This window comes from Octodon degus, unplaced genomic scaffold, assembly GCF_000260255.1.
Source record: "Octodon degus isolate 3935 unplaced genomic scaffold, OctDeg1.0 scaffold00199, whole genome shotgun sequence".
Taxonomy (NCBI): domain Eukaryota; kingdom Metazoa; phylum Chordata; class Mammalia; order Rodentia; family Octodontidae; genus Octodon; species Octodon degus.
The window spans coordinates 2,581,627-2,605,559 of NW_004524775.1; the positions used below are offsets into that span (position 1 = coordinate 2,581,627).

Sequence of the window (23,933 nt, forward strand, 5' to 3'; positions counted from 1 at the left end):
AGGGGAGAGAGAGAGAAGAGAAGAGAGGAGAGGAGAGGAGGAGAAGAGAGGGGAAGGGAGGGGACAGGAGGAGAGGGGAGGGGGAGGGGGAGAGGAGGAGAGGAGAGGGGGAGAAATCTTGAAGACATAAGGATAGGCAGAGATTTCATGAACAGAACCCAGACTGCACAGGGAATACTACAAAGAATCAACAACTGGGATCTCACCTTATTAAAAAGCTTTTGAACAACAAAATAAATCACCAATAGAGTGAAAAGAAAACCACACAGTAGGAAAAAAGCATTAGCCAGTTGTCTCTCAGACCAAAGACTTGTTTCTAGAACATATGAAGAATTGAAAAAAATCAGACCCCTAAAATCCAAAAATCCAATCTAAAAATGGGCATCAGAGATGAATACACACCTCTCCAGTGAAGAAATACAAATGACAAAGAGATGAAAAATGTTCCATATCATTGGTCGTTTGAGACATGCAAAAGAAAACTCTGCTGAGATTCCATGTCCAGAAAGAAAGGCTACCATCAAGAAATCAACCAATAACAAATGCTGGCGGAGTTGTGGGGGAAAAGGAGTCCTTCTCTACTGTTGGTGGGAGTGTAGACTGGTGCAAGCACTGTAAAAATCAGTGTGGAGATTCCTTTAAAAACTAGGATTAGAGCTGGGTGTGGCGGCACACACCTGTAATCCCAGCACTCAGGAGGCTGAGATAGGAGGATTGTTGTGAGTTTGAGACCAGCCTGGGCTACAAAGTGAGCTCATGGCCAGCCTGAACTGCACAGGGAGAGCCTGTCACAAAAAGGCAAAAAAAAAAAAACCTTAAGATTAGAAATTGCACCCCACCCAGCTAATCCCCTTCTGGGTATTTGTATTAAAAACATCATACCACAACAATACAGATGCACCCATTTTTGCAGCAGCACAATTTGTCATAGCTACATCTTGAAAACAACCCAAATGCCCATCAACTGAGGCATGGATTAAAAAAATGTGTGGTTTTCTTTAATATAATTGAGTACTATTCAGCCGTAAAGAAGGATGAACTTGAGAGTTTGTAGGTAAAGGGCTGTAACTTGGGACTGTACTCGTGAGTAAAATAAACCAGGGCCTCATGTAAATATTGGACTGTCTCACTAGTGTGAGGGACTGAACGCTAAAAAGATTCGAAGGGGCCGGGGAAATGGCTCAGTGGAATAAGCGCTTGCCTGGCAAGCGCAGGGGCCTGAGTTCAATCCCTGGTTCCCCCCCAAAAAAGAATCAAAATATGAAATAGATATTGTGAACTGGGAAGAAACTATTCAAAAGAAAAGAGAAACTATGAAACTATGTTGGGGAAAGAAAAGAAGGAACCAAAAAAAAAAAAAAAATACACACACACACACACACAAGATTGTTAAAATAGTCCTACGGCTGGTTTCTTTTAGTTCGTCAACAGAAAGGTTTGAGCTAACTGTTTGGACAATATTTCATGCCTATAGCTTATACTCTGAATATCTACTATGAAGATAACAATATACAATATATTACTGTTTCATTGTTATTTTTGTTTTTTCTCTTTAAAGAAGAAAGAGACAGAGAGAGAGAGAATTCACTATTTTTCTGATAATCTGTATTATTCAGGGAGTTCTTCAATGAAATATAACTTTGTATTTATCTATAAAATTTATAGCCCAGATATCTGTTAAGAAAAGGTCTATGATACATTTATGTTCTTATGAAATGTTTTAGTTTATTCTAAAATCACAAGCAAAAAAAAAAAAAAGTGAGCTTTGGGGTCAGAGAGTATGGTTAAAAGTGTAGTGTTAGCCTCTGTCTTTTTACCAAATAGTGTATGAAATGTAACTTGATTTTTTTAGGGGAAATGACTCACAAAGGTGGAAGGATTTGCATTCTGAATTTGGGGTCTGCCCGTTAGAAATGGAGGGCAACTGAAGAAAACACTGACGCACAAATAAATGAAAACAAAGGCTTAAGGAGGTCCTGGCAGGCGACCCAGCAAGGTCCCAGCACTGCGTCGAAGTCTGCTGCTCCCGAAGCCGTGCTGGGCGGCTTTGCAAGGAAGAGTACTTCAGGGTGGGAAATCCACACCGCTAACCATAAGAGCAGAACAGGCAGATGCACATTGGCGGGGAATGTGTCCCCACAGAGCTTGCTGCGTGCATGCCTCTCAAAACTCAAGAAATGCTTTCACCATCGGCTGCTGCAAACTGAATGTCTTGATAAATATAATGTATAATGTACACAGAACCCAGTCTGGACACTAGGTCTGGACTCTCTGGACAGGTGTGAAGACAGACGGGAGAGAGGGGAAACGCATGGGGCCTGTCAGGGTCCAGCCCCGCACGTCGCAGGTGCAGCCACCCAAGCCTAATGAAAGCAAGAGCCCATGGCACACAGTGAGGTAGGAGAGCCCAGTATGCAGAACAAAACAAGCCACAGGGGGGCTCCCTCCTACAGAGAACACTGGCCTGAGGGAAAAGGATGGAAAACAGAGAACCCAAGACCACAGTACCAGAGGTGTGGAGGGCGAATACTCACAAAGGAGAGTACGTGGCCAGAAAGACCATGGCCAGAGTGACACTGTTAAAACTGCCACCCCATAGAGAACGGAGGAGACTGCTGCCAGAAAAGCAGCTGAAAGATTCGGTTTTCTGCAGTCACGGATATGAGACACTTCCCGTCTAATGTGAGTGGTCAGGGGCACAAATCACCCTTCCGATGGAGACCACTGTGGAGCAGCCCTGAGCAGGATTCAAATTAACTAAAGGGCTTTTCATGTGTACTTTCCTAAGAGTCTGTCCAAGGCCTGGGTCCTCTGCCTGCAGATGGTCGGCAGACTCAGTAAGTGAACCTCTGTGAGCCACTGGTCCCCACTGAGGCCTGTAATGGCAGGTGACATAGGAAAGCCTCAAAGGGTAAGACAAGGTCACAGCCAAGGCCACCTGGAGCCACTCTCACCTAGACAAAGACAGCCTCGGGCACCTCACTCCTGGGTGGGCTAATTTGATACCTTACTCGGAGAGGTCCTTTCGGGGTTCCGACCTTCTTGAGGACACCCCTTTTTGCCCTGACAACTAAACAGACTCAGGCCACCCAGGCAAGGTCTAGGTCTTATTCCAGAGAGATCTTGAATTCTGTGAGAGGGCTTTGAGCCTCCTGGAGCGCAGAAATTGTTCCATCCTCCTCCTGTACACTTGCTTGCGAGACTGCAGACCTGATCCGACCGCAGTAACTACGGGACATCCCTAACCTTCTACCCTTTAAATACTGCCTTGAGCAGGGACAGAGGGCAGCCCTCCAGCTGCAGTCCAGCATGGTCCCTGCACAGTGCCTGCTCCCTACTCTAACGACAAAACGGGACAGTTGCCACAGGGGTCACCAGCCCACAGCTCGTAACACTTACCACAGCCCTGTAGGAAAGGCTTGCTGACTCTTGTTTTAAGGGCTCCAATACATTTTTATATGTTGTTTTTACTGTAATTCAGATCAAAATTCCTATAAGTTGAATCTACTCCCCAAAAAGAAGATTTAGAAAATTCTTATGACCCAAGAATAAGTAAAAATGATAGAGATCTAATTTTAACTCTTTAGGTATTACCTAAGTACATTGCAATCTTTTAAATACAATTAAGTACTTTTTATTGTATGAAAGAATACCTATGACTAATCATTCCAAGAAGTTGAGATCTTCATTTTCTGACCTTTACAACAGCTTGAGCTCTTTAACATTTAAATTCTTCTACAAGAATTGAGAAGGAAATCCCACATCTCCAATAAAAGAGGACAGGGCATTTTGCAGAACCAGGATTTTTTTTTTGTGTGTGTGGAACCAGGGATTGAACTCCAGCCCTTGCGCTTGCCAGGGAAGTGCTTATTCCACTGAGCCATCTTCCCGGCCCCTAAGGCATTTTGATCTTAATATCAGAAACAACTTCACTCCTACTAATACAATTAATATATTATGACTAAAGAAATCATGTCATCCAATCACTTCTTTAAAAAGTTATCCATTTGAGAAGGGCATCCAGGCACCAGACAGAGCCTGGATTCCTAGTGAAGGCTAGTGAAGGACGCTAGTGCTGTGGGAATGTGGTGAGTGGCCAGCTGAGCACGCAGGCGGCTCTGCCCTCACAGGGAGAAGCCCTGCCTCTACGCACCATCTTCCGCAGCTCCTGGTTGGAGACGATGATGACATTGGGTGGGTCCCCGATGGCTGTGGCCGCTCCTCCTATGTTTGTGAAGATCACTTCTGCAATCAGGACTTGTCTTGGATCAAGGTTGAGCACCTCACATAACCTGTAACCAGTGGAGAAAAGTGAAGCAGCCCCACCACACACACGCGCGTGCACACACCCTGTGAGAAGTACAACACTGGGAGGCAAGCAACACAATGATACCCATCAGCTAGCACAGACTTTCAGATTTCCATTTCTTCCAGAATCTAACCTGCCATACTCTGAAACATCAGGGTGGTGCTATACCCATCCACTTCCCCACACTGTCACCTCCAGGACCCGGATGGAGTCTAGCGCCCAGCCCAGGCAAATGGGCCTCGGCCACCTGACCCATCTCAGGTGGGGTAGAGGCAGTGCAGAAATCACTGGTACACACACCAGGCCTGCTCACTTGGGCCTTTGCCTGCCCCCTCTCTGAATTGCTCAGTACTGACTCACTCCCTTGAGAAGGACCATGTGCTGTGGCCCAGTTTTTGCCTGCAGCAGGTCAACCCATGGGAAGGACGCTAGCAGCAAGTCTTGGTGCCCCAGGAGGCCATAGACACAGGTGTGAAACACTCCTCCAGAGAAAACAGTCACTGGTAGAAAAATGGGTGCCCCTTGAGTCCATGATGGGACATGAACTATACCAGGCACACAAGCTTCAATGTCACAAGGTCTCTCTTACAGGAGAAACTCAAGACATAAACAAATTGAAAGACAGATGGTAGGAAACAGGGAAATGAGCTTTCACAAATGAGAGGGGACTAAGGGATGGAGGGAGGGCAAGAGAAGGAGAGGGGAAGGAGGGAGGGAGGTGCGAGGAACGGAGGCAGGCCACATACAGGCGCCAACTCTCTGTGAGAACGTGAACATCGTGCGCTATAAACATGCACTGATAAACATTTAAATGTACGTAGCACACCCCCAAATTCTCTGCACCTGTCCTTCCTCACTGCCTGTTGTGGTTTATATCCACAGTGTCCCCCCAAAGCCTCGTGCGCTCACAGGTGGGGTCTGGGAAGGTGAGTGGTTTACCGGGCACTGAGCTGGCTTGCTGGTTAGAGGCAGGATCTGGCTGGAAGAACTGGGTCACTGGAGTGTGCCCTGGAGCTCATCTCTTCCCACCTCTTGCCATCCCCGCTGCCTCCTGCAGCCAGGCTCTGGGCTCTTTCTCCTCTGCCATGACCCCTTGTTTTACCTCTAGGCAATTACGGACCGAAAGCTCCACACACTCAGCTGAAGTGAACCTCTCCCCCTCAGAGCAATGGGCATCAGGTCTGTGTCTCAGCAATGAAAAGCAATGCAGACACCGCCTGTCCCCCGTCATACCTGGGGCTGGTCTCCCAGCGAAGCCCTGCTGCAGCCTCTGGCCTCCCCGCCACCACCTGCGTCAGCTCCAGCAGAGCCAGCACTCGGCGCCCCCTGCACCCAGGCGAGGGCAGACAGGCCCAGCAGATCTACAGGCTCAGGAAGGGCAGAGTCTGGCCGCCAGGAGCAGGGTGTCTCCAGTAATGCGTACAGCGCCCTGGGCAGCAGCTGTGCTCAGGGTGGAATATCCCAGGAGCTGCTTTTGGCGTGAAAATAATCCGCATGGACCGCTCAGCAGTGCCAGACAGCGCAGAGACTGCCCCTGGAGCGCAGGCCCTGCTGCTGGACTCGAAGAGCAGTGCCACTGTGTCCAAAGACAGAAGGCATGACCTGTGGCCACAGAGACCACAGCGATGTAGCAGCCACTCTTGGCCCTGGCTCTGAGCCCACGCACGTGCGTGTGCGCGAGTGTGTTTGCATGTGTCACTGGGGTAGAATCCAGGGGGCACTGACATATGTCCCCAGCCTTTACTTTCTGTTCTTTTGATGGGGCAAGGAGTCTCACTTAAGCTCACTTAAGCTAACTACAAACCCACTTAGAGACAGCCAGGGTCGTAAAATAGGAACAGTTCGGACAACTTGGGAGTAGGGCAGACATTAAGCCACACTGGCCCGTGGCAGAGGGACGGTCAACAGTGTCCGGGAAATGTAAACATTCCTGGAAACGAGGTAATGGGGTTACTAAGGAAACCTAAAAAGTGTATAGCTGAAAGCAAAGTTCAACTTTGGCAGCCGTGCCCCAAAGCCAAGGTCTCAGTCGGTCGTGAGCTCGCAATGAGAGCTTCCTTGTTCTTTCGCACGTGGTCTCTTGTGGGGGCTTAGCTTCACTCACTGTCATCTGCTGCTACACTTGAAGACAAGGTCTGGTTTAGTTGCCCAAGCTGGCCTTTGTGTTGACAGGTGCCCCAAAGCCTCATGCAGGCATTGGGCATTGTCAGAGGTGGCTGGATCCACAGCACGCAATGCTGGGACCCAAAGGGTGTGACCACTGGTCAGCCCACTGACTCGCTTGGCGTCACGCTGGCTAGGATGAAGGGTGTGAATGCGGCCAACAGCCTGTATACACTATGGGGGACACAGAGTCTTGTTGTGCTGTCCCTTCTTGCTTTTGGCTGCCTTTGGGAACCATGAACTGCTGCCCTCTGCCATGTGCCAAGCTTCTTTGGAGCCAGCTGATTACGGACTGAAACCTCCACACACTGTGAGCTGAGTAAAGCTTTCCCCCTTCAGCTTTGGGTCTTGGGGATTTGGTCCCAGCAGTGAGAAAGTAACCAAGATACCCAGCTAGCACCTGAGTCTTGAAGGTGTACTTTTTAGATAGATAAATGGAATTGATTCGCCCACAAAATTAGGAAAAAGTGACTGCCATCAGCAGTAGGTCACACACACCAGAGCAGGGCAGATGGACCCCTGGAGGCCCTGGAGGCCCAGCTCAGCACCCTGCGCAGTGCAGTCAGCCTCCTGCAGCCCTCCTGTGCATGCGCCTCATCCCTTCTTTACCGCCACCCCAAGCACAGAGGTCCTGTCTCTCCCGGCCTACTCCCTGTGCATAGGGCTCGTGAAAGGGTGACCAGGAGCTGATCAGAGCCCACATCTTGGTAGGACGGGAGACGCTGGCCCAGAGCGCTGCAGGGTGCACCTCTAGGCTATGGGCACCTTCCCTCTCGTCTCCCTGCCCACGGCCAGCTCAGCCCTCTCCAAACATCACTGCTCTTCAGAGCACAAGTGTCCCCCAGAGTCCCTTCTCAGCCCTGCAGCAGCCTCTTGCCTGGGACTGGTGTGCTCCATGCCCAGCCATTGTGTCCAGCAGGTGTCCCCTGGAATCCTCAGCATGTCGGCTGCCATGAGCCACCTAGTGATCTGAACCATACTGGCACAGCACAAGACCCTCAACCCCAAGCGGGACCCATGTTAGTGTCTGTCCCCCTCTCCATGGACCTCTGAGGGGACGTCGGCCCCACTCTCCATATCCTCACGGCAACTGAGCACCAGCATAAGGAGGGCCCAAGCTGGGGAGGACCCAGGCTGTGGAGCCTGAGGCTGAAACATGGACGAAGCACCTTAAAATAAAGCACGCACACTGTGGGCACAATACAGGTCCACAGTCTCAGACGGGACCGACACAGCAGGCCAGGACTGGATGCAGCTTCAAAGATGCTGCCCAACAGCTAGTGACACAAAGTAGATGTCAGGTGATTGAAGTAGGGGTGTGTGCGTGTGTGTGTGTGCGTGTGCGAGCACGTTTGCGTGCGCGTGTGTGCACATGTGTGCCTGTGTGTGAGCACACACACGCACACATGCTACTGGAAATGAGTCCAGGCCTTTGTACTAAAGCTCCTCCCTGGCCCTTCTTTTTATTTTGGGGACAAGGTGACAGCCTTGCCTGTGCTGTCCCCATGGCGGCCCAGCCTCCCAGGACGCCAGGCCAGAGTTTCTACCTGGCCTGGTGCTGCTGCCTCGTGGCCATGGCAACGCAGCAGCACAAAGCCAGCGCTGGTCTGAATGCACTAGGGGGCGCTGAGAAGAGAGCCTGGAGGTGTAGGTGTGGTCACAACCCACCCCTGCCGTGAGCCGTGGGACACCCATGGGGTCGCTCTGCGCACCTTATGGTCACTGGAGTGAAGAGCAGCATCGTGGTGACGTTGTCCAGGAAGGCAGACAGGACAGCGGCGATGAGACACAGCATGAGGATCATGGCCCACACTCGCCCTCGGGACAGCCGGTAAGCCTGCGGTGCACACGCGTGGGGGAGGACAGCCGGGATCAGGGCGCTTCCACAAGAGATGCTGCTCCTCATTGGGAACCCCACACAATAGGCACCAAATAAACGGCGTGAGGTGGGCCAAAGCTTCCACCTCTGGAGCCCCGCCTGCTGAGATGAGGTGTGCTGACCCCCTGGCCACCAAGGTGCCCAGGACATCTGAAGCCACCTGGCCTGTGCTTTCTGTTCTCTCGCCCTGATCCTCTGTCTCCACAGTGCCCAGAGATGATCTGATGTGTTACAACACATCAACTGTCGCAAGCACACGGACCAGGGTTCGATCCCTGGCACCACACGCCACGCTGGCCCTGCCCTCAGGCATGCTGATCCAGCCACCAAGACAGGTGTGGTGCTGCACGCCTGTAATCCCAGTGCTGCGGAGGCTGAAAAAAGGAGGATCACTACAAGTCCAAGCTGTGCAGAGAGGCCCTGCACCACATACATAAACAGCCAACTGTCCATCTCCTTCCAGCTATCTAGGATTTGATTAACAGCTAGCATGGCAATGTTTGGGATCTACATGATGCTGGTGCCTGCTCATCTTTGGGAACTGGATGGATATCGTTAGTGCCGAGGTACTGGGAGAAAGGAACCAGGAATCTAGGGGCACACAAAGAGACAAAAGCTACACTAGCGTTCTCTTGTGTAACACTTCTAAAAGGCTCCACTGAATGCATTATTTTTAAAAGAACATTTCCAATCAAAACCATCAAAGTCAGCAGCAGGCTATGCATTCTCAGGGTGCAACAGGCTCTCCTCTTGCCAGCTACACCCCACAAAGCCAGTGCACACCCTGGAACCAGGCCAGCTGGCAGAGCACACCTGGGTGCCAGTTAAAATTGCAAATTGAAACCAAAATGAGACATCACTTCACAGTGCTTACAAAGGGTTCATTAAAAGGTGAAAGACAACCAGAGCTGGGGCGGTGTGGAGAGACGGAAGCTCATACACAGTGCTGGTGGGAGTAGAAATGAACACAGCCATGGAAAACAGTGCAGAAACACAGACCTGCCACGTGACCCCACCATGCCACCACCAGGCCTCAATGCAAAGGAATCGAAGCTGGGCATGAAGGGACACCTGCACTATTCACAAGGAAGGACAACTCAAAACGCCAAGGCAGGAAATCAAGCTACCCACCCCGCAGAAGATGAATGAATGAAGGCGGTGTGACGCGAACATATAAGGTAGTAATATTCCCCCGCAGAAAGGGAACAGGGTGCTACCCAGGTGTGGTGCTACACGCTGAGTCACAGCTCTGAGAGGGGCTGAGGCAAGAGGATCACAAATTCCAGCCCCATCCAGGCTCCTCAGTGAGACCCTACGTCAGAAGAAAAACAGAAAAGAGACAGGGCTGCATCCCGTGGAAGCGTACCCCGGGAGCACTCGCCAGTGGCATGGAAGCTGGGGAGGAGGGATCCTGTCATTCTCAACAGCACAGATGGGACTAGGGCACATTACGGTGCAGGCAGAGAGAAGCAGCGGCCCCTCATTCGTGGAACCTTACAAATTTGACCTCGTACAGGTAGAGAACAGAGGCGGTCACCAGAGGATGGAACTGGGAGGAAGGGAAGGAAGCTGCTGGTCGAGGGTCCAAAGCTGCACGCTGATGAAAGGAGTCGGTTTGGAACACACGGCATAAGTGCAATGGCTACAATTAATACAAGGGAGTAAATATTTCAAAATAACTAGCAGTGAATTTCGAATGTCTCACCATAAAAAATCGTGATCAAAATGATAGAAATGTTAATCAGCCTCATTGTGTTCTAAGAAGAGGGTGGAGCCCGGGGTAGAGCACGTGCTGGAGGTGCCCGAGGCCCAAGGCTCAATCCTCAGCACCAAAATATAAACAAATAAATAAGAGCCCTAGGGATTTTGAAAACCAACACATTTCCCCCTAATTTAGACATGGTGAGTGTGTAATGTTTGCATCACACATTTAGAGAGTAAGCACTGAAATTCTTTACCAAAAAGCAAAGTAATCGGAAGCCAGTGGCCTGAAATATTCAGAGATCGTAACGTACGAGACAGTGTGTTCTGTGCCGCTCTCGCCAGCCAGCTCAGCAACGTGCACTCACTCAGCCTGAGTCCTTTCCCTTGATCTTCAGCTTCCTTTATGGAGAAATAGGAAGCGTGGCTCAAAGCTGCGCTTCGCACAACAGCTACACACGGTCTTGCAAAAGCAACTTTGAAAAGGGTGAAGTTTTAAAGTATTTGCTTTCAACGATACTTTAAAATTCATAGAACTATGATTATATCAGTTCATTAAAACATAATGATTAAATGCACACTGTACCTACCTTTACAGCACAATAATCGAAAAACCCCGTTTCTGAAAATACAGCTACTAGTATCATCTACAGGGAAAGAGACAAAGGAGAGAGGAAATGATTTAGGCAGAGCACTGCACTGAAACAAGTCGCACTGACTGGTCGCGGCCGAGCTCTGGCCCGGAAGGCTGCGTAACCAAGCTCCTGGGCGTCCTGCTGGCAGGCAGCCTCCTAGCCTGTCCACTCACTGGCTTCTTGAGCGGATGCCCCGGCGAGCCGCCTGTGTTTCTGCCCAGGAACTTGTCTCCAAGGCACATGGCCATCTCATTTCATCTTCACAACAGACATCGCACGCTATTCCTACTCCTTACGTTCCCATTATCACTCTCCATCTTGTAGACCAGGAAACTAGGAATCAGGGAGGCAGGTGATTTGCTCGGTCTCAAAGCTGGCAGCTGGGGGAGACCGGGCAACAGACGGCCTTCCACATCTGCCAGTCCACATGGGCAACACTGGGACATCTCAGAATTTTTTTTTTATTGAGAAATAAATATGAATGAGACAGTTTCACAGCTAATTAATAGGACAGTTCTGATAGTCAATGCACTGCACATTGTTATCTTCTTAGTGGTTATCCATAGTACAAGAAGCAGACAAGATATTCTGTACAAACACTAATAGTACACCTCTTTCTTCTCATTGAGTTAAGCGAAAGTAGCTGTAAATTTATCCTATTTTGTATATATAAATACAAAATGATCTTTCCTTTGTATCTTTTTTTTTAATTTTTACTTTTATTTTTTTTTTGTCCTGTCAGAGGTGAATATTCTATTGGCATCTAAATACTGTAGGTGTTTCAATTCAACTAAACAATCTAACACTCTCTAGCAGTCTATAGTATTAGTGGGTTATCCTCAGAAGTTATTGACTTGAGCCTTTTACAGCTCAGCCTATTAATATGGCTTTACTTTATATACCTCGTTTTTATACTTTTCTTCTGGATGGTTAAGACCAAGATATAGCAAGACCGATATACCAAGAAATGTACCTTTTGTATCTGATAAGGTCAGCCAAGTACTCTCAGGATTTATCCAAAATAATTTTTCTACTATACTTTTTTTTTTTTTTTTTTTTTTTTTTGGCGGAACTGGGGATTGAACTCAGGCCCTTGTGCTTGCCCAGGAAGCACTTATTCCACTGAGCCATCTCCCCGCCCCCCCCCACCTCAGGATTTTAAAACTGGGTTACATTTCAGTTCCTAAAGTAAACAAACTAATTTTGCTGTCAAGGTGCTCAACACATTCGAGCAAGGTGACTGCACTGAAGTTAGTGTCCTCCCAGCTCTCCATGAACCCAGAAGTCTTAGATCTACCGACGGGAAGGATTCAGCGTATGCAAAGATCTTCACTACGAATAAAAAGTAAAGAGTCAGTCATTGCTGACTTAAATCTCTGCTTCACGAGAGGTGAAACGCATCACCACCTAATCGCTTCAAGTTTACCATCGGTGATGCCTCCCTTCCCACTTGCAGTCGCTGAAAGCCTCGCCCTCCTTGGGGCCCAGCAGACTCCACCCTCGTCACATGCTGAACGTGAGGGCTTCATAGACTAAATGCCTGCTTTTGCCACTTAGGAGGAATTCGGCCTTGAGACAAAAGAACCCTTAACCCTTCTGAACCTCAGTTTTCTCACCTCACCTCTGAATGTTTTGTACCTTGACAGATAGTTGCAAACATTCTATAAAATTACATAAAATAAAGTACTTTATGAATAGCAGGCATAATAAACTGCACAAGAGAAAGACATTTATCTTGTCTAGGGCAGCCTTGCTGTTCATCCTAACCTGAAAGACGGCTGTAGGGCCGTTATCAGAATGCGTGCTGCACACATGAGGAGATTCGCCTGGGCGTGCGCGAGTGTGAAGCGAGTGTGGAGGCCTCTGTGGCCCTGTACTGCCGAGGGACCTGTTCCCTGCTGGCTGACAGAACCCCAAGGGAGGCCAGAACTTGGGGTTGGGGTAAATGGCCCCATGGGTGTTTGACTGCCAGAAAATAAGGTAGAAAAGGAAGAGAACTGGCGTGTATATTTTCTGTGCACCCCTATTATTCTAGAATTGTGGGGCCTGCAAGTTCTTGGTGAACCAATTCCAATTAAAAGTACACTGGGCCATTTTATGAGCTCAACTGCCACCCCCCCAACCAAATGCATATGTTGATATCCTAACCCTCCACATTTCAGAATATACACTTGGAGACAGAGCTTTTAAGGGGGCAATTAAATTAAAATGAGAAGACCGGGGAAGACAGCTCGTGACCCGACGCAGCATAACCAGTGTCATTCTAGGGTGGAAAGCACAGGACACAAGCGCACTTAGAGAATGGCCTGTGAGGACCCGTGAGGGGACAACCAGCTGCAAGCCACGCACAGAGAGCCCGGGGGAGCTGCCTCTGTTGACACCGCGACCTCAGCCTTCCTGTGCTGCTGAAGGGTGGAAATCCGTTCTCACGGTCACGCTGCCCTGCATGGCTGTGCCAGCAAACCAACACATCACTCACTTACATTTTCTGAACTTTCTCTTCTTCTATCCAGATGCCCAAATCCCATATGCTTCTTTCTCAGCACTCAACAGAAACAGTAATTAGCTCTTCCAGGAGGCCTCTGTTTAGGATGGTGTCTGGCTACAGGACTCTCCACATATCTCTCAACTTCAGGGCTGGCGAGGACACACAGTGACCTGCTCTACACAGAGGGAGCTTTCTGGCCCAAGGAGACAAACTCCCTTTCAGACCCCTAGACTATCTGGGAGTCTGCTGAAGAACGCACGAGTCAGCCACCACTGTCTAGGCCCTCGCCAAATTCCACTTGTCCTAGCTCAGCTGGCTCCTGACAGCTGTTCCACGCTCATCCGCCTTGGCGCTGAACTTGAGTCACACGAATTGGCCTGGAGACCGCCTCACAGCGCGCAGCAGCACGGCCCCTGGACCATGTGATAAATTAGCCAACACAAAAGCTGTCAGCGTCAGTTTAGTCCTTATATAATTAAAAGTGCTTTTCTAACCAGTAAACTTTTATGAGGTCCACTTATTTGGGGACATGCCTTTTTTATTTTAGGAGCAAGAACCCTACAAGACGCTGCCTTTTCCTAAGGCAGCCCGCCCCATTGTCCCACAGGCCTTCGCCTTTAAGCTCCCCAGCTAACTAGTCGAAGCATCGCTCACTACTCTTCCTTCTGAGGAAAGTAGCTGGATTAGTGCTGTCTTTTCTCAGTCATGTCCTCACTGTCAAGAGACACAGCATCTTTAATAGAATAAGATTGTCAGCAGCAGCAGCAGCAGAACAGGACCGGTGTTTCTGCAGGCCTGGCGTGAGGTCCTGCTAGGAGGGTTATAATTACCATGCCAAACAGCAGGGCCAGGGTTTCAAAATCTATCCACTCCACCACCTGCGTCAGGCTGGGTCTCTGCAATCAAAGCACAAATTTGGCAATTAATCCTGTGACTACCCTCGTGGGGATAAGCTTGAAAATATGCTGCCCTTTACTATAAATGCACTCACTGGACCAAAGCTGAAAGCACACCATCTGCATGTTTTTGAAATTGGATTATACCATTGCTGAAAAAATTTATGACTTACTCCATCTGAACTGTCAAACCTATGTAATAACATAATAAAAACCTGGAACCGTTAGGAAGAATACTGCCTGAATGGCAGGGCCGGCCCTGGAGGCTAAGGCCACAGTTTGAAGCTGCAGCATCCCCCAAAGGCCTGCCTGAGCTTGTTCTCCAGCCCCTGGTGCTGCTGGGCAGTGGTGGGCGCACAGGAGGCCAGGTGGCAGGAGGCTAGAAGGGGGCTGTGCGCTGCCAGCCTCTTCCTGTTTGCTGCCGGCCTCCCCCAGCTGAGCAGCTCCCTGCCACACGCGCCTGCAGAGACGCCTGCCCGCTACAAGGCAGAAGCGGCAGAGCCAGCCAGCTGTGAACCAAAACTTCAAAACCCGAACCAAGATAAACGCTTCTTTTCCAGTTGCTTATCTCAGGCATTTTGTTACAGCAGCACCGAGCTGATGGCAGTTATCTCCCCAGCAGGGTCCGCATACGCCTTTCTCCATGTAACGGCCAAGGCCAGGTGACAGCCTCCTGGACAGTCTCCTGTCCTGCCCCCATGTGCCCCTACTCTCAAGGTCCACACAGTGGCAAATCTTTCAGAGCCTTCAACGACACCTGCCACAAGTATGCCACCACAAATCCCCAGGAGTGTGAAAGGTAACTGGGTCACAGGCTGCTGTACTCATCCCTGAAGACTTCACAGCTACATGTGATGCTAGCAGGTGGCACCTGGTTGGAGGAGGGTCACTGGGGGGTGGCCGGGAAGGGTGCTTCTAGCCCCAGCTTCTCCTTTTTCGCTCTGGTTGCTGACTGCCATCCTCTTCCACCAGGACAGCACGGCCTGGAGCCAGCTGAGCACGGCCGAACTTGTGAGTCCCCATAGACTTCTCCTCCTTTAAGTTTCATGTGCTAAGCATTTTGTCCCAGAGACAAGAAAGTGACTAAGACAGATTCTGGTGCCAGGGAAGTGGGGTTGTTGCCGTGTCCGTACTTGACAAGCGGTTTAGAAGCCGTCTGAATTTGTTTACAGGAGTTTGGCAAGGTTTGGGAAAGCAGGAGAACGTACGCATGGTGGGCATGCCATGCCAATCCGAGCGCAGAGGTCCAGGATGCTGACAGAGACACAGACAGCAGGCCGGGCTCAGGAGGCTCCAGCTGAGAGCACAGCCGCTGTCAGAGCCCACGCACGGGGCATGTGCAGAGCGCAGTGGCAGAAAACCTGTCTGTGTTTTGCCAAAATTCTAAGATTTTGCAGGAGACTGAGCTTAAGGGTGGCAAACTGATCAGGCAGAAGAGACTTCAAAATAGCCCAACGTTCGGGCTGTGGAGGGTGCTGTTGGTTGCTTTTAGCCAGATCCACTACAAAAATCAGCAGAGAAAATCCCATCTGATAAGTTTCCAGTTTCACCTGCAGAGTTTCAGCAAAAGAGAATAGTTGCCAGAGAGATTAGTGTTAAAAGAAGCCAGGGACCTTGAACCAGGAAAAAGGAAAGATGGTCGAAGGTATTTTAGGAATAATCAAAACCGCACTCTTCACAGGCCCAAGGCTGCTATAAAGCTACAGTATCTGAGAAGGGATCCCCACGGTGCTTCTCCCACTAGGGCCCCGGAGGTCGACCGTCTGGGCGCTCAGCAGCCGCTGCAGCCGTGATCCAAGGAACCTGCCCCGCTGCCGCTCGGGCTGGCCTCACACCTCGACAGCACCACGTGGTGCTGCCTTACCGGCTGTGCGAGAGGCAGGAGTTGTGGGGTCAGGGAGATTCCACCTAATTTCAAAAGAAGGCTTAGGAGGACAGGCAAGGAACCCCAGAGAGGGCGCCGTGAGCCTGGGAGTGGAACCCAAAGTGCTGCCCGTCACCCAGAAGGCATCGCCAACAGGCTGCCAGGATGTAGCAAGAGCCGTCAGGGAGCGAGTGGCCTGCCCCAGGAGGGTCACAGCTGTCCTGTGAGCAGCTGTCCCGTGAGCAGGCCACGCGAGCCCCTTGGAACTTGCATCTCACCCAGCACCCTCCTGCAAGGAGCTAGGTGAGCAGGACTGACTCTGCTGGGCTCCAGGCTGGCTTTGGCTCCACTTCTTTCCGTTCACCTCTTTTGCCCTTTTGGAATAGGGATGCTTACCCTGTGCCACTCCACACAGGAGGGGTTTAATTTTCATTTTTATTTTCATAGTGCTCACAGCCAAGAGTTTGCTTTGAGTGTCAGAAGAGACTTTGGACTGAGACTTTTCAACAACATGAGAACTACTAAGACCTCCTCAGCGATACTTAGAGATGGACTGAATGCATTTTGGGCACTAAGGTGGACATGAGACTTCTGGAGGCCAGGCTGGACGGTGGCAGTCCAGACCTAGAATGTGTCCCCAGAGCCCATGTCGCCGAAGGTGAGTGCACCATGGACGTCCTGGCCGTCACTGGGCTAAGCTACCAATGAGCTCCTAGCTAAACCTGATGTCAGAGGTGGGTCTTGGTTGGAGATGTGTCACTGGGGGTGTCACCTGAAGCATGTTGCCTTGGTGTCCTTTCTCGTTGCTGAGACAAGATACTCGAGAGCCAAAGTTAAGCAAGGAAAAGTTGATGTAGCACAGTCTGTAGAGGCTTCAGTCTGCAGTCAGCCACTGCAAGGCAGGGTGGCTTGGCGGAGGACAGCTCGTGGTGGCCGACTGTGGCAAAGCGCCAAATGAGAAGGAGAAGCCCAACCCTCTCCAACCCTTACAGGGCACGCAGCTACCTAGGGCAGGTGCAGCACTCACGTGCTTAATCCCACCAGGACCCTGACTCAGTCACCAACTCCAGATTCAGCCCCTTCTGAGAAGCCCAACCCTCCTGAGTGCATGAAGCTGGGGGGCCGTCCAGACGAAAACCCTCACAGCTGTGTTCTTGCCGCTAGCTCCTCCCTGTTCCCGCTGCTTCCTGGCTTCCAAGAGCGCCGCAGCTCTCCTCTGCTGCGCCCTAGACAGTCAGCTGTGGCCTGAAAGCATGAGTCAAAACAAACCTCCCTTCCTTCCTTTAAATGGCAGGCACCAGGAATTTTGTGACAGATGCATCAAGTCAGAAGGGCGCAGAGAGTGGGGGGTGAAGACCCTGCCAAGACCTGGCTTTGGGAAGGGCACTGCCGGCAAGAGGCCCACAGCATGCGACTGCCGCGCTCTTGTTAGTGACTTTCGAGACAAAACAGATTTATCCTAACTACCTTGTATATACTTGGATTTCTTTCACTACAAAATGGTCCAGAGGTGGGTATTCTGTTGCTGTTAGAGAAGCTGTATTTGAAGAAGTCTAAAGGACCTTTTCCTACTTGATGCCAGTCCAAAACTGCAGGTATCTGAATTCAGCAAAATAACCCCAGATAGTCCAACAGTCCATAACAGTAGTGAGTTACCAGCCCAACTGGTAATTGTCCAAAGCTGTTGACTTGAGTCTTTTATACCTCGACATATTAATATAGCTTTACTTTTTATACCTCATGCAGCTACTTTCTTTTAGTTCAATGAGAAGGAAGGTTTGTACTAATATTGGTCAGACAAGATATCAGGTCTACATCTTGTCCTCTGAATAACTACTACGAAGACAACAACATGCAATGTATTAATTATTGTAACTGTCCTAACCTGTACTAAAACTGTTTCACTGCTATTTTATCTTTTTTCTCATTAAAATGAATAAAAAATTTTTTTAAAAAACACTGACTACACTGCAAACAGTGCTACCAAAATTAAATATAATTTAAAATCATCAAATTACATTTAATGGGCAAAAAAAAAACCCACACTACTCTATTCATCAATCATTAAGAAAACTAACTGGTTTATGTCTAAATTTATCTTTATGATTAACATGTTTTATACCAACTGTAGCCATAAATAACTTCAAATTCTTACTACTTCCAGGCAAGGTTGAAAATTTAAATTAAAAAACCGTAACTAACTCAACCTGCCTCCCAGACAGGCTTGTTACGAGCCATGACTCTGAGCTGGCGGGCAGCCCCACCTCTCGGAGCAGCCATCAGATTCCACAGAGCGGTCTTCAGTCCCAGGCCCGTGCGCTGTCACGCGGGACGTGCACTCACTCAGTTCCAAGGCCGTTTCCAGGGATGCCTGGCTTGGGCTTCTCTCATCTCCCTGCACGTACGCCCCAGGCCCTGCCAGAGGGACCACACCTGGGCTCTGATGAGACACCGCCAGCCCCATTCATGCATCCCCAGAAGCTCTGCTGTCTCCGAGATGAGTCCCAGCCACCCCATGCACCCCTTCTCTGCTCCAGCTTAGCGTAGTTTCTGAGCGCTGACAACACCACGTGCAGCCTGGCCCTGCTGAGCCACACAGACGAGGGCAACACAGGAGTACGGGGAGGCTTCCTCCAGCCACAATGGGGTGTCAAACTACCTGGGCGTGTGCGGGATGAAATCTAATGAAAAGCGCTCGTCACTGCGCCGCTGCTGTTGTCAGCTCACACCTCTAAGTGTGGTTTCTACACAAAAGCATGGGAGTAGCACATAAAGGAATTGAAATCACCCCAGAAAGATCCCTTAGGTCAGACAGCGCACCCCGTGGGAAGCAAGCGGCTTCCACCTTTGCACTCACGTCGCCAATCACAGACAGAGCTGCCAGCGCGGCGAGGGCTCCCAGCATGGCCGCCAGAGTCCTGTGCACGATCTGGAAGGAAAGAGAGAACGACTTCATTCCAGGCTGCGAGGGAGAAATAAAGAAGCCGGGGTGCCAGTGCTCAGGGTCCCGACCCCTCGGAGCACCCAGCCACCAGCGCTCTTCCTTTGAAGGAAAGCGGTCATGTCCTGAAAGTTCAGACGGCACCGACAACGCAGTGCGAGGTTGGATGAGGGGTGCTCTGCAAAGAACCTGCTGTAAGTCATCCTGAACCAAGCACCGCACACCCCCGGGGCACCTGAGCCTAGTTCAGTAACATTTAAATCAATTCTTCCCAATTACTGAGGCCGTGACTTGAGCGAAAATCGCGCACACTTCACCTGGCTGGGGCTCCAGGCTCCTGCTGCCTCACAGAGGGGTCTTTTCCATTTAACTGTAATTCAAGTGGAAGTGAAATTTCTAAAACAAAATATGAGGAAAGGCAAAGACGTGGGGGAACCGGAGCCCTCCTTGATGACCGGGACGAATGTGAAAGGCTATGGCCAGCATGACAAACGACCTAGCAGTTTCTTTAATACGAATTTTCCCAACAGCTTGGCAATTCTACTGGAATCTATGCAACAGAAATGTGAACGTGTGTCCACAGTGTGAACGTGTGTCCACAGTGCGCACCAAAACTGGAAACACCACCAGTGTACATCCATAGTGAGCAGATAAATTAATGCCACGTACGCTGCACACAGAATTTACACAAAATGGAACTTCACAAAAGACAAATTTAAAAATGTGTTAACTGAAAGAAACCAGACACAAAAGCTTCTATATTGTACCAGTCCGTTTACAGAAACTATCTAAAAAATAGTGTGTTAAGGACCATTTCACACCTGATGCCAGTCCCAATATTGTAGGTACTTCAATTAAGCAAAATAATCCAATGTAGTCCAATAGTTGATAATAGTAGTGAGCTACCAGCACACCCAGCAATTGTCCGAAGTTGTTGACTTGAGCCTTTTACAGCTCAGCATATTAATATAGCTTTACTTCTTATACCTCGTGGCTACACTTTTCCGCTGGATAGTCAAGACCAAGTTAAAGCAAGGCCTATCTAAAAATGTAACTTTTGCTATCTGATAAGGACAGTCAAATCCCCTCAGGATTTACCTTGGAACCATGCACAGTACCCTGTGGATCTTTTGTCAGTGTCAGCCATCTGGACGAGTCACAGCCATTGGTTGACCAATTTGCTCTCTATGAAAACCTGAGAGAATGTTTTCTCTCCATGTGACTCTCCTTAGGCACACTCTACATCATCAATCACCTTCCTCTGTGGCCCCATAATCTCCTTGATCAGAAAATTTGGGACATAATGTAGTTACAGGATATCACAGCAAAGGTTCTGTTATGTCCTGAGTTCTCAGTGACCTTGAAGGGCTAGGGTCAAAATGTTGGCTATCTTTTTGGCCCATCTATCTGTCTAATTTTTGGTCTGCAAATTTTAGTTGTTAAACATCCAGAAGAGACGCCTCTCTAACAGCAATGGAACACCTATCTTTGACAAAACAAAACAAAAAAGGGGGATATAAATAAAGGACCATTTTATAGTGAAAAAATAAATATATATGTATATACAAGATAGGATACATATAAAGCTACTTTCCTTTAGTTCAATAAGAAGAAAGGTTTGTACTAATATTTTTTAGACAAGATATTATGTCTGCATCTTGTCCTCTGAATAACTACTATGAAGACAATATGCAATGTGTTAATTATTGTAACTGTCCTACTAACCTGTATTGAAACTGTTTCATTGCTATTTTATCTTTTTTCTCATTAAAATGAATTAAACATTTAAAAAAAATAAAAGTATATACTTTTTAAAAATTAAATAGGGTGTGCTGGGAAGCTGAAGCTTTAAATGCAGTGGGAATCACATCAATCTACGCTCAGCACGTCAACCAGGGAAGAAGATGCTAATTAAAGTGAAGACTGGAAAGGAGATTGAGACTGACATGGAACCCACAGACAAGGTGGAGCGAGTCAAGGAGCATGTCGAGGAGAGAGCGGGAGCCTGCCACAACAGCAGCAGCTCGTCTAGAGCTGCAAACAGGAATGGAATCCTGCAGCTGACTGCAAGGCTCTAGGGGGCTCTGTCCTCCACCTGGGGCTGGCTGAGAGAGGAGGAGGTGGCTCAGGCAATGACGAGCCTTCCCTCCTCTGTATCTCCTCACCCTGTCACTCACAGCAAAGTATACATCCTGTCACTGGCTGGGACACAAGACCGTTGCCTCCTGTCGTGGCTGCCCTGTGCTGTGTATTTACTGGTGGACAACAGCGAGGCCCCCAGGACACAGTGCTGCTGGCCCAAAGGGCCTTTGCTGGCTACTGGGTTTTATTTTGCACTCCTGTGTTCTTCCTTCTCTTATGGCTGTGTCCCTGGTTGCCAATAAAATATTTCCTAACATTCTGGGAAAATGAATAAATAAATAAACCCACCATTATTATAGACTACAGGACTATATTGGAATATTTTGCTGAATTCACACACCTACAATATTTAAATGGCATTGGAATACCCATCTCTGACAAAACTAAGCCAAAAAAAGGGGATACAAAGGAAGGATCATTTTGTATTTGTATATACAAAATAGGATAGATATACAGCTACTTTCTCTTATTCAAGGAGAAGAAAGATTTATACTAATTGTGTTTGGACAGGATGTCATGTCTGCATCTTGTATTATGAATGACCACTAAGAAGACAACAACATGCAATGTATTAATTATCGAAACTGTACTATTAATCAGTTTTGAAACTGTCTCATTGCTATTTATTTCTCAATAAAATTAATTTTTAAAAAAAGAAAGTGTAGAAAAAGCAAGGTTGGCTGAGACTGGAGCTAGCAATAAAGACTGACTAAAACTATAGGCCTTTGGGGTCCGTATGCAGTTATAGAATATTCTCAAACTACATCATGAAGGTGATTAGTGCAAAACTCTAAATTCAGCAAAACTAATAGTGCACACCCAAATAGTGAAACAGTGGAATTCAATTACACTTCAACAAAACTGATAAAAATAAAAAGCAATGTGCTGAGGAGTGACTTTCTGCCATGCCCTCGGGACCCCTCCAGAGGCCCCCCCCCAAGCCCACCAAGTGAGTGAGAACTTCTGCTGTGCATCCAGGACCCCCCATATCCAGCCCAAGCCCAGGCCTGGCGAGTGTGTGGGAGAGCTTCCCGCTCCCGTGCCCCCGCGGGACCTCCAGACCAAACCCAGGCATGCCACGTGAGACCCTCTGCCACGCCCTCGGGACCCCTCCAACCATCTGGAGCCCATCGCCAAAGCCCACCAAGTGAGTGAGAACTTCTGCCACAATCTCAGGACCCCCCAGACCCAGCCCAAGCCCAGGCCCTGCTAGTGTGTGGGGGAGCTTCTGTGCTCCCCTGCGCCCCCTGGGCCAGGGGCAAAACAGATGGGCACAACAGGTTCACTTCCAAGAGCTGCAGCAGGAAGGAGCTGAGCACAACAGTTAGATCTAAACCATGCACAACTGGATAAACTCAAACTTAATAGATCTGCACCTTAATTTCAGTAAGTGCTAAGGTTATAACTACACCAAAGGTCAGAGGTCAGTGCTACATGAAATGAGAAAGAGGAGCAAAATGCAATCTCAGGGCTCAAGCCCACCCAGAACAAGTGCAGAGGACACTAGCTCAGCTGAAATGCATGAATTAATAGCATCTGAACTAAAGAAACAAGAGCAGAAATGTATAGAGGAACTCAGATCAGAATTAATCTCCAAAATAAAAAAAAGAATCTCTGAATTAATAGGGTCTAAAGTAAAGAATCAAATGCAGAAACATATGGAGGAAATCAGATCAGAAATAATCTCTGAAGTAAAAGAATTAATAACTGCTTCTCAAGAAGACACTGATAAAAAAAAATAGATTAGAAAAGTGATGGAATCCTTGAATGAGCAATACAAGAAAGAAATGGATCGCATGAAGCAGAGTCAAAGACATATAGAGGAACTTAAAATTTCAATCACAAGCTTGCAATACTGTTTGAGTGAAAGTGAAGATAGAATTTTAGATCTTGAAGATGCTGTCGCAGCTAGTGAAAAGATAAGACAAGATCTCTTAAAAACAACTAGGAAGCAGGAAAAAATAATTCATCACCTGCAAGACGATGCAAGAAAGAACAACGGGGGCCGGGGAGATGGCATGGTGGAATAAGCGCTTCCCTGGCAAGCGCAAGGGCCTGAGTTCAATCCCCGGTTCTGCAAAAAAAAAAAAAAAAAGAATTAACAATGTGAGACTAATAGGCATTAATGAGAAAGAAGGAGTCAATACAAATGATATAAAAAGAATATGGGCAGAAGTACTAACAGAAAACTTCCCAAATATGAGGAAGCAATCTGACATTCAGGTAACCGAAGCATAAAGAACTCCAAATAACTTCAACCCAATTAAAAACACACTGAGACATATAATAGTCAAGATCCCAGAAATCCAGCACAAGAACAATATCTTGAAAGCTACTAGAGAAAAAAAGCAGATCACATTCAAAGGAAAACCCATTAGAATTACGGCCAACTTATCTTCACAAACCATGAAGACAAGAAGAGCATGGAGCAGAGTACTACAAGTCCTCTATGAAAACAAATTCCAGCCCAGACTACTACACCCTGCAAAACTCTCTTTCAAGTTTGATGGAGAAGTGAAATACTTCCATGACAAAGAACAACTAAAGAATTTCATGATGACAAAGACAACCCTACACAGACTACTAAAAGATGTTCTAGAGAGTGACCAAAATGATCAGAACTCCACGAATGGGAATAGAAGGAACCCATTAAATAGGGCAAACAAACACAGGAGAAAAAGGAGTAAGCAACAGCAGGTGAATAACATGTCAAACATAAATCAATACATCTCAATTTATAACCATCAATGTAAATGGATTCAATTCACCAATTAAGAGAAATAGACTGGCACAGTGGATTAGGAAACACAATCCAACAAGATGCTATATGCCAGAAACATACTTAACTCAAAAATAAATTCATAGGTTGGACCTGGGAGATGGCTCAGTGGAATAAGCATTTCCCTGGCAAATGC

At 48.3% G+C, this 23,933-nt stretch overlaps 1 protein-coding gene across 1 annotated transcript in view; it reads right to left on the reverse strand.

Moving 5' to 3' along the window:
• Nucleotides 1-23,933, reverse strand: part of Oca2 (OCA2 melanosomal transmembrane protein) — a 276,342-nt gene that overhangs the window by 216,961 nt on the left and 35,448 nt on the right. The window contains exons 11-15 of the mRNA XM_012517636.2: nt 18,793-18,864; nt 14,006-14,071; nt 10,643-10,699; nt 8,185-8,309; nt 4,154-4,292 (exon numbers count right to left, since the gene is read on the reverse strand). Of these exons, the coding sequence (XP_012373090.1) occupies nt 4,154-4,292; nt 8,185-8,309; nt 10,643-10,699; nt 14,006-14,071; nt 18,793-18,864 (459 nt within the window). The remainder of the gene's footprint in view (nt 1-4,153; nt 4,293-8,184; nt 8,310-10,642; nt 10,700-14,005; nt 14,072-18,792; nt 18,865-23,933) is intronic.